We start from the raw sequence: 11,122 nt of genomic DNA, 5'->3' as shown, positions 1-11,122 counted from the left end.
TTTCACTTTCACAATTAACCTTATTAACTGATGCGATTGGGGGTGTAGGAAAGCAAAGTTTGAAACAGGTGAATGTGTAATTGACCTAAGGCCCTGTTTGTTTTTTGGTAAGTTACTTACACAGATAAATACAATTACCTAAATAAGTTTTTCCTGGGTGCATTTACTTACACAGGTCAATCGGATTTTTGTTTCATTCAAATCTTATCAACTTTTCTTTTAGGTAAAAAATTTATTTACCTATGTAGTAGATGGATCATAGATACCTAGACAAATAAACTTTTCCTGATCCCTACATTAATCCGAAAAATGAATTTGGTATTCTTGATAATGGGAAACAAAATCCGATTGACAAACTTTTCCCATCTCAAAATCCAAAAAAATAACACCCCCTAAGAATTATCCTATGATTATTTTTTTATATATATATTTTTTGTTGATAGTCCTTAACCTTAGCCTTAGACTAATTCCATTCAAATCAACTCAAAAAACAATTACAATTTTTTTTTTATTTTGATTTAATGACATGACATTTCCTTACTAAACCCATTTGGCTAGATAATCAAATTAGGGTTTTTGTTACATAATTATTGCAACCATTATACACTTCCTAATCGTTTTTCTTTTGTCATTCAAAGTTCAAACGAGGATTTGTTCATCACAAAACACCAACTTCCCTCCTTTCTCACAGAGCCCCTGTTCACCAACCGAATTAACTACCTTCCCATAGCTATACCGCAGCGGCATTCTCCCCATAATCCTATGAAACTCTCGTATGCACTCTCCCCTCCTCTTCCTATGGTCCCCTCTCCTGCTGCTCAACCCCACATCCCTCACTCCCCTCCCTTCGTCATCGTTACGCGCGTCCCCCCAGTCCCTCACCTTCCTCGCTCCCACCAAAACCGGCCCCGAACCCGACTCGTCCGCCACCACGAAATTCATCAATATATCCTCGCAGTTCTTCATCCGATCCACCACCTCCCTCATCTCCTTCACGTGGGCCCCACAGTTGTACCTGTAGAGATAGTCCGTGTTCAGCATCATGAACTTGGTCAGCAGGATCGAGTACTTGTCCGGATGGACGGTGTAGATCCACGTACGCGACACCAGATCGAGATCGTGCGATCTCGCGAAGAATCCGACCAGGCGGTTTCGATGAGACCTCCACACGTTGAACGCGAACTCGACCGATTCGGAATCGATCTCCACGTCGTCGTCGCAGATCGCGACGGCGCGCGTTGTGATCCAGGACGGTCTCGGGAGGAATCGCGCGTTGAGACTGTCGGAGGATTGGCGAAGTATGGAGATCGGTGCGCCGCCGAGATAGGAGGAAGTGAGGTTTTCGTTTAGTTGGGTTAAGATTCTGTGTGAGGTGGTGGGGTTGCCCCAGAGAATGAATACGGCGGCGACGGAGGGACTGGAGGAGTACGTGATGGCGATCGAATGGAGGAGATGGAGCCGTGATTCGGAGTAGCCGTTGATCAGGATGGTTACCTGATCCAGTCGGAGGGTTCTTGGGTCCGGCAGGTTTCTAGGGTTGCATGGATCGGAGGAGATAGGCCGCCGAGAGGAGACGACGACGAGTGAGAAAGAGAAGAAAAAGAAGAAGACGGAGATTATGCTTTTCATTAGTAGTGTGTCAGCTTTTTTCGTTCGAGTGTAAGACCCCGACTGTGGGGTGTGTCAGACCGGCGACGACGGGGGTTGTGAGTAGGGAACCATGCGGCGGAGAAGAGGAAAGTGGGTGAGGCAAAAGGTTTAAAATGAGAGAGGTTACAGGTTTCTCATTTTCTGCAAGATCGGATGGTATGAGACTAACGTGCGCCAGGGAGGCTGCTTTCCATGTTGGTGGCTGTAAAACTCCGCCATTGGTGGACATGTAGCCCATGGCCCAGCTAAGAAGTGTTGTGGACGTCCGTGGATGGCATTTTCGTTATTTAAATAAAAAATAGGTGCTGTTTTGGAGGTTTCTTCTCTTAACATATCCACTCGAGAAAATCTTGTGAAGGAGAGTTTGTTTCTCTCTCTGCAATTCTTGAACTATAATGGCGATCTCAATGACATCCACAAGGCTCAATTTTTCACATAAGCTGCCATCATCATTCTCTTCTCCAATAAGAAGGCGTTCGTTAAGGCCAGTGCGCTGCACACCCCTCCAACAAACACAAGAACAGGTAAAAGTTTCAATAAGTTCGTCAATCCTCAATTGGTCTGACAAGAGACATTGTCTTGGATCCATTTTGGATCAAATGGGAAGATTCCCACAACCTAAATTCACTATTTTTTTACTGTCTAACATTGAGACCTGGTTCAATTTATGAACAAACTCAATTTACACAGCCACGAAGGCTTAGTTGCATTGATACAACTCTGTAGTGCTTATATGGCTTTCTGATATCTGCCATAAGAAGTTATTCATCATTGGGTCTGTCTGAATGTGCATCTGCTGCCTTATTGGTTGAGTATCTGGTTATTGTTATACTATTTTTGTTATCTTAATTAAGAAGGAAGATTCTTTTGTATAGATCATATGTACTTGATAGATTGCAAAGGGAGTGCCTCTTTTTCTGGTTAGCTTCAAGCTTAGCTTTGTAACTGAAGCATACCATTCTGAAATATGGATCTCTGTGCGAGGGACTATTTCCTATCCTGCAGGAAGTTTAGAAATGTCCTGCAAGTTTGGGGTCTTGTGGTCAGCTTCCGGCTTGATAGAGATCATTCCACCCACCACTATTAGTTAATGTTTGGAGTGTTGGATTTAAGCAATTATTACGTGCTTCCTGGCTCATATTTCACAATCTCTTTAATTGTTCATAACCTCTCTAAATCATTGTGGAGCTGGTTAAGATATTTGAAAAGAAGACTAATGTAAACTGAGAATTCATCTAAATTCTTTTACAGTTTTCAGTGCTAATGGTTTTCAAGCTATACTGGACACAAGTTAACTCAATTAAGCCTCGTCTCAATTCCCAACTATACAGGGTTAGCCACGAGTCCTATTCCATCATTCTGCTCTATTCAGTGCTATTCTCCATTGTTAAATTATGGGCCCTTAAATCATTTTTCACTACTTTACTCCATGCCTTTTTTTTAGTTTGCCTCTACCTCTTTTAGACCATTCAACTTGTAACAGATCAATTCTTCCCACTGGTTCGGTAGATGCTCTTCTTTGAATGCAACCATGCTACTTTAGTCTACTTTTCCTCATTTCATCAACATTGGATCTATTCCCATGTTCCTTCAAATGCTTATTTCTGATGACATCTTTTCTACTTTCCTCAGTCATCGATCTCAACATTCATAGTTCTGCTACACTCATTTTTTTAGCCAAAGTGGTATTCTCTTATGACAAAGTACTCCAAATGCACCTTCCATTTTTCTCATCCTACTCTAATTCTATGGGTGAAATGGTGAATCTACCTTAATCTCTCTTGTTATGGATTTTTGAACCAAGGCGACAAAAGTTGTTGTATTGAATTATCTCTGGGTCTCCAATCCTAATAGTTTTTGATCTATGATGCTTGAAAATCAAAAATGATATTAAAAACAATATTTGCCCCATTGCTGCACACGAATTTTGATACATGCATCTCATCCAGCATGTTGATCCCCAAACATAATGTTCTAGATTTCTAGGTATGTTTTTGTATTTTCTAGTTTCAAGATAAAGAAGAATAAGTATCTATTTGGTATCCTGTACCCAGTGCTTCTTTCACATTTTTGGGTATGAGCGTATGAAACCAAAGTTGTGAATAAATTAAAATAGGAAATATTGGATTGTGAGATAAGATGCCAAATATCTTGGTCTGAACAACTTTAGAGCTTAATGAGATTGCTTTTTGGATTTCATCAGAGGAAACCAAAGTATAGTTGATTAGGAGGGTTATCTTCTGACCTCAATCTGTTGGAAGTCGTTCAATTATTTCTCCCTCAAGTTTCTTTGTGCATAAAATGAAAAAGTATTTTGGAGGTTGTGGTGAGGTCTTCCATCACTGCATAGGTTATCCCTTCTGTGTGGCGCACTTAATTATACATATATTCATAAGCAGTAAATTGCTTATATCTTTATTGATGTTAGACAGTGCTGTATAACCTCCTTCAGAAGTTTCTGAGCCTCTAGTGTTCCACTTTTTTCTGTTGGTTCTATATCATTTGCTTTATCTGTTATATTATCCTCCACCTATGCTAACCTAATTATATTAGTTCTGGAAGGAGGACATTGGAATTATATGTGAACCTTGTGGAGGAAAGGGGTGGTTGCTTTGCAGTTTCTGCAATGGACAGAAGACCAACGTCAAAGCAGAAAACAATCGGATCTACCGACGCTGCCCATCTTGTAGAGCTGTAAGTGGTCCCTTTATATGTTTGGAAGTATTAAAACATAAAAATGACAGTTCTGATCATGAGTTATCTCATATAATCTGCTAGTTGAATTGATATTATGATCTAGAAATGGACCGGATTTGGATTGAACCTGATATGATCCATACCCAATTCAAACAGACTGGACGGTCCAATGAGTCATAATGGAGTGGACTGGTCCAAACTTAAAAAGGTCCATTCCTTTATCGGATCGAAGTGGACATAAACCAATTGTCCAACGATCCGTCCAACGGACAGACCGTTCAACCAAGGCCAATCCAGGATTTTGGTAAAACACGTCTGCATTCTGCAATTTCCAACAGCAAAGCCAAAGTCTATTGGATCAGATCGGGTGACAATTTTTTCTATATTTTTTTCTCTGTTTTCCTTTAATCCTTGAGTTTCTTTATGTGAAAGCAGTCCAGTTTGGCTCTATCACATTTTCTGTTCTTTTTTTTTTGAAAGACATCATCTTTTCTCTTTTAGTTTGTGTCTTTGTTATGTTACTGTTTTTCATAATTAATAGAGAACATTTTTTATGGATTGATCTAGTGATTCCAAATAGGTGTCTCAATTGGACCGGATTTGGTCCAATCCAATATGAGTAGGGGTGCAAACAGATCGGATTATATTCGAATCAGGGTATATCTGAATCCGATCCGATAGCATATATCTGAGATTTTTTTTATCAGAAATGATAACTTTCATTAGAGATAAATTAACCTGAAATACAGAATTCAACCCTTATTAGAAAAGGTTGATCCAATAAACATCAAACATTACAGCACTGCCCAAAAAAGACTCTCCCTTACAGTCCCTTGTTTTGCTAGGGTGTCAATAAAACCATTTGCTGATCTCCTTACCCAGTTGAACCAAACACCCACCTCCCTTGTTATGCTAGGAATTTCCCTTATCAGCTGTCTATATTGCCAAATTCCCAGCTGTCCTGATTGCATCCACCCAATTACCAACTTGGAGTCTCCCTCTATCTCAATCTGTTGTAGCCCCAACTGTTTGGCCAGTTTTACACCTTGATGTAGTGCCAAGATTTCTGCTCTTAAGGAATCTCCAACTCCTATTGGACCTGAAAACAAAGCCATTATCTTGCCTTCTGTTATGGACGCATTCCTCGGGAAGACGTACCATCGCCGCCGGCAGCAACAGGCACCTAACCCACCGCCAGCAGCAACAGTGATTCAATGATTCTCATCCTACCCAATTCGGCAACAACAGCCTTATCTAGATTAGATTAGATCATCTTGCTTGTTCTTATCTTATTGTTCTTATCTTATTCTATTGCTTTTATTTTATCTTGTTGGTAGATTATCATATTAGGATTAGCTTATCTTATCCTTAGCAAGATAGAACTGGAAGTCTCCCTATTCAGCAAGGAGACTCCCTAAGATTAGGACTCTTGTAATCTCCTATTTAAGGAGACACCATTATTGAATGAGGATATCGAATATTCAGTTAAAGAAGTGAGTTAGGAGAGTTGGTGATCTCTTGGACAAATCACCAGAGGCGCCAAGATAGGTTCATCAAGAGCAGGAAGGAACAAGGGAAAACAGGAGGTTTTCCCCGTGGACTGACCCGTGACAAGATCCTATTCCCGGGCCCTCAACAACTTGGTATCAGAGCAAGGCATCATGGGAGATCTGGAGCAGCTACCATCTAGGGTCCACGACCTTGAGCACCAACTCGTGGAGACCAGCTCCGAAGTCCGTGAGATCAAAGACGAAGTGAGGGAGCTGCGACGCCTGATGGAGCTATTCCTTTCTAGCAGGGAAGGGAACTCTGAAGGAGGGACAGCCGCTAACGGCCGCCGAGCAGATCTGCTAGAGTCTTCCGGCGAACAGCAGTCCATTAGCCAAAGAACCACAGTCATCCCCAAGTACAGCAGACTGGAATTCCCGTCGTACAACGGCAACGGAGACCCCTTAGGCTGGCTGTATCGCTGCGAGCAGTTTTTTCGGAATCAACAGACAGATGACCGGGATAAGGTAAGTCTAGCCGCCTTTCACTTAATAGAGGAAGCACAACTTTGGTTTTATCGGTTAGAGCAAGAAGAACCCGGGCTCAATTGGCCCCAGTTTAAGTCCTATTGCCTTCTTAGGTTCGGACCCCCACTGACCAGTAACCCCCTGGGCGAGCTGATTAACCTTAAACACAGTGGCTGAATACCAGCGACAGTTCCAAACCCTCCTCGCGAGGGCATCCTCCGTGCGACCCGACCAACAAGTGGATATGTTCACGGTAGGGCTAACAGAACCCCTGCGGGTGGATGTCGAGATGCATAATCCTCCAAATTTGGTCACAACCATGAACTTAGCCCGCGCATTCGAGCGCAAGCTGCAGCTCAGCCGCAGAATTTTTAATGTGGGTCGTCCACCAAACTCATGGGTACCCCCAAAATCAGCAACAACGACCCCCTCTTCTGCTCCCAGCCGGGAACTGAAATCGCACACAACCACCACCTCTAGACCAATGACAAGTACATGTAGTAACATGGCCGCTCCACCCATTAAGCGTCTGACTAGGGCAGAAATGGCAGAACGCCGAGCGAGAGGCCAATGTTTCAACTGTGATGACCTCTACTCGGCAGGACATAGATGCAAGATGCTTTTTTGCCTCCTCATCGATGAACAAGAGGAGGATGAAGAAGAACCCGTCATATTCGAGCCAGAGATCTCTCTCCATGCGATCACCGGTATTAAAACCTCTCAGACCATGCAGTTACAGGCACAGATAGCAGGTCAACCGGTGCGCATTCTCGTTGATTCAGGGAGCACACACAACTTCATAAGTGAACATGCCGCCCTTTAGTTAAAACTACCAATGGAACTCCGACCGCGACTACAGGTAGCCGTCGCAAATGGTGAGAGAGTTCACAGTCCAAGAATTTGTAAGGACGTGCCGATACAGGTCAATTCTGAATTGTTTCTTGCTGATTTATTTGTACTCTCATTGGATGGGTTCGATATTGTTCTTGGGGTCAAGTGGTTAATTACCCTAGGCCCGATTTTGTGGGACTACAGCGCACTCACAATGACTTTCCACCTAAATGGAAAGCAAGTTTCATGGCACGGTTGCAGGGTTAAAGAAAAGACACCATAGGTCCATGCACTTCAGACAGAACCGACAACCATGGAAAAACTTCTCGCCGAGTTTTCAGATCTGTTCCAGGAACCCAAGTGACTCCCTCCTCCCCGAGCTTGCGACCATCGTATTCCTTTGGTGGCGGGTTCAGCACCAGTCGTTGTCCGGCCTTATCGCTACCCTCACTTACAGAAGGACGAGATAGAAAAATAGTGTACAGAGATGCTGAACCAAGGAATCATACGCAAAAGTCACTCCCCCTTCTCTTCGCCGGTTCTGTTGGTGGCAAAGCAGGATGGAACGTGGAGGTTCTGTGTTGACTATAGAGAACTCAATGACCGGACGATCAAAGATAAGTTCCCTATTCCCGTTGTGGACGAACTGCTGGACGAGTTGCATGGTGCTCAGTGTTTCTCTAAGTTGGACCTCAGGTCCGGGTATTTCCAGGTTCGCATGGCTCCCGACGACGTGAAGAAGACTGCCTTTCCCACCCACCATGGCCACTTTGAATTTTTAGTCATGCCATTCGGACTCTCCAATGCCCCATCCACATTTCAGTCATCAATGAACGAGGTATTTCAGCCCCATCTGCGCAAATTTGTTTTAGTTTTCTTTGATGATATCCTTGTTTACAGCAAATCATGGGTAGAGCATGTACACCATCTGCGGACCGTTTTCGAGCTCCTATGCCAACACAAATTATTCCTCAAACGGTCCAAGTGCTCCTTCGGGGAGCGACAGGTTCTTTATCTCGGCCACATCATCCATGGGCAGGGTGTGACAGTTGATAGTTCCAAAATTCAGGCTATAAAAGAATGGCCCAAGCCTCACTCAGCCAAGGCCTTATGCGGGTTCCTCGGATTAATGGGTTACAACCGCAAATTTGTACAAACCTATGGATTGTTGGCGGCCCCGTTAACCAACCTGTTAAAGAAAAATTCCTTCCGGTGGGACGACGCAGCCGATGAAGCTTTTTTGACACTAAGAAATGCCCTGTCTTCCACCCTAGTCTTGCAATTACCAAATTTCCCCCTCGAATTTACAGTCGAGTGCGATGCCTCCGGAGTAGGTATCGGGGTTGTATTACAGCAGCAAGGGCACTCGATTGCTTTCTTCAACCGCAGACTGGCCGATCGACATCTGAAGCTTCCAGCCTATGAGCGCGAACTAATCGGCCTAGCCCGAGTCGTCCAGCACTGGAGGCCATATTTGTGGGGGCGGTCGTTCGTCGTCAAAACTGATCATTACAACCTCAAATACCTGTTAGAGCAACGTCTCACCACTTCCCCTCAGCAGCATTGGGTTAGCAAACTGCTCGGGTTCGACTTCCGGGTGGAATATAAGGCGGGGTACTCAAATCGCGCAGCTGATGCCTTGTCTAGGCGAGATGAAGACGCGATGGCTCTGTATAGCATTTCCCAACCTCGGATCTCTCTGTTTGACGACATTAAGAAGGCAACACCACAGTCCTCAGAGTGGTCGCTCTTGGTCCAGAAGATCTAGTCAGGCACTGCCGACCCCAATTGGTCACTTCAAGACGGGTTGGTACTATATAAGGGACGAGTCCATCTTCCGCCAGACTCCCTGTTGATTCCCACCAGCATCCATAACTCCACCCATGAAGGCGTTCAGAAAACACTACACCGCGTCCGGGCTGATTTCCATTGGCGAGGTATGAAGACTTCTATTCGAGATTTTGTCCAGAATTGCTCCATGTGCCAACAACATAAATGGGAAAACCTACACCCGACAGGCCTCCTTCAGCCCCTTTCCATTCCAACACAGATCTGGGCTGACATCTCCATGGACTTCATTGAGGGACTACCCAAGGTGGGTGGCAAATCAGTTCTCTTCGTGGTAGTCGATCGCTTCTCTAAATACGCCCACTTCATTCCTCTATCACACCCGTACAGTGCCACTTTAGTTGCCCTCGCCTTCTTTACACATGTTTTTCGCTTACATGGATTACCAGAATCCATCATCAACGATAGGAACCCAGTCTTCACTGGTGCCTTCTGGAAGGAGTTATTCCGGCTACAAGGCACCACCCTGGCCTACTCATCGGCTTATCGGCCACAGACCAACGATCAGATGGAAGTGGTCAACTGCACAATCGAGATGTATCTCCGATGTTTTGTAGGCGATCAACCGCGACGGTGGGTGGATTGGCTCCCTTGGGTCGAGTACTGCTACAACACAGTCTACCATTCTTCCCTCGGCATGACTCCCTTTCGCGTTGTTTATGGCCGGGATCCTCCCCGCTTGCTGTCCTACGAGCCCGGTTCTACTCGTTTGGAAGCAATTGATCACTCCTTACAAGAACGCGACGCCCTCCTAGCCGACGTCCACCTTCGCCTACAGCAGGCCCAGCTCTGCATGAGCTCAACTATGACAAACACCATCGGGAACTGTCGTTCGATCCAGGACAATTTGTTTGGTTGAAACTCCAGCCCTACCGGCAACGCTCCTTGCGCCACCGGGCTGCCCCGAAGCTGGCCCCTAAGTTCTATGGGCCCTATAAGGTTCTACGACGGATTGGCAGTGTGGCCTACCAGCTGGAATTGCCAGAGACCAGCTAGATTCATAATGTCTTCCACATCTCCTTGCTGAAGCCATTTACGGGTGTTCCCTCGGACCAAGTCCCCTCCCTGCCACCCTTGAAAGATGGCAAGCTGGTTCCCCAACCTAAAGCATGCACCCGCTCTCGTTTCAATCGTGGAATCCTTGAAGTCTTGGTGGAATGGTGTAATTTACCATCGGCTGGAGCCACATGGATCCCATTGGTAGAGTTCCACGCCACATATCCGGAGTTCGAGCTTGAGGACAAGCTCGTAGTCCAGGAGGGGAGTAATGTTATGGACGCATTCCTCGGGAAGACGTACCATCGCAGCCGGCAGCAACAGGCACCTGACCCACCGCCAGCAGCAGCAGTGATTCAATGATTCTCATCCTACCCAGTTCGGCAACAACAGCCTTATCTAGATTAGATTAGATCATCTTGCTTGTTCTTATCTTATTGTTCTTATCTTATTCTATTGCTCTTATCTTATCTTGTTGGTAGGTTATCAGATTAGGATTAGCTTATCTTATCCTTAGCAAGATAGAACTGGAAGTCTCCCTATTCAGCAAGGAGACTCCCTAAGATTAGGACTCTTGTAATCTCCTATTTAAGGAGACACCATTATTGAATGAGGATATCGTATATTCAGTTAAAGAAGTGAGTTAGGAGAGTTGGTGATCTCTTGGACAAATCACCAGAGGCGCCAAGATAGGTTCATCAAGAGCAGGAAGGAACAAGGGAAAACAGGAGGTTTTCCGCGTGGACCGACCCATGACGAACCGGTGGGGACCAAACTTCCTATATCGTATCTTTGGAAGTAATAGTAGATGCCACAATACCCCAACTTCTATAAATGTCTTCAACTGAGAAATCCTTAAAAAGATCACAAGATTTCAACCAATGGATAACCTTAGTAGTTATTCCTTCCACCTCTTCCTTGGATCTACACCTGCCTTTAAAGATCCTATTGTTTCTTTCCTTCCACACTGACCACAATACAGCAGCTCTAGTGGCTCTCCACATAATCCTTCCACGAACCGTTGGTTGCCTGTAAAAAGTTGGATCAAAGAGGTTCACCATGCTTGAGGAGGGAGTCCACCTGTA

The 11,122-nt window shown here is 44.8% G+C and overlaps 1 protein-coding gene across 1 annotated transcript; it reads right to left on the bottom strand.

Moving 5' to 3' along the window:
* Positions 1 to 540: 540 nt before the first annotated feature.
* On the bottom strand, positions 541 to 1,774 carry LOC148844224 (Nucleotide-diphospho-sugar transferases superfamily protein). Its single transcript, XM_088958378.1, has one exon. The coding sequence runs from the start codon at positions 1,627 to 1,629 to the stop codon at positions 640 to 642; it is 990 nt and encodes a 329-aa protein (XP_088814504.1). The 5' UTR covers positions 1,630 to 1,774; the 3' UTR covers positions 541 to 639.
* Between the last annotated feature and the right edge of the window lie 9,348 nt (positions 1,775 to 11,122).

This window comes from Nelumbo lutea, chromosome 8, assembly GCF_056320005.1.
Source record: "Nelumbo lutea isolate HS-2025 chromosome 8, American lotus-T2T, whole genome shotgun sequence".
Lineage (NCBI taxonomy): Eukaryota > Viridiplantae > Streptophyta > Magnoliopsida > Proteales > Nelumbonaceae > Nelumbo > Nelumbo lutea.
The sequence above is the reverse complement of the archived record's forward strand: the minus strand, read 5'-3'. Positions and strand labels throughout refer to the sequence as shown.

Bases quoted from the DNA above. Each gene is read 5' to 3' on its own strand.
- LOC148844224 (XM_088958378.1), bottom strand. From the start codon at position 1,629: ATGAAAAGCATAATCTCCGTCTTCTTCTTTTTCTTCTCTTTCTCACTC.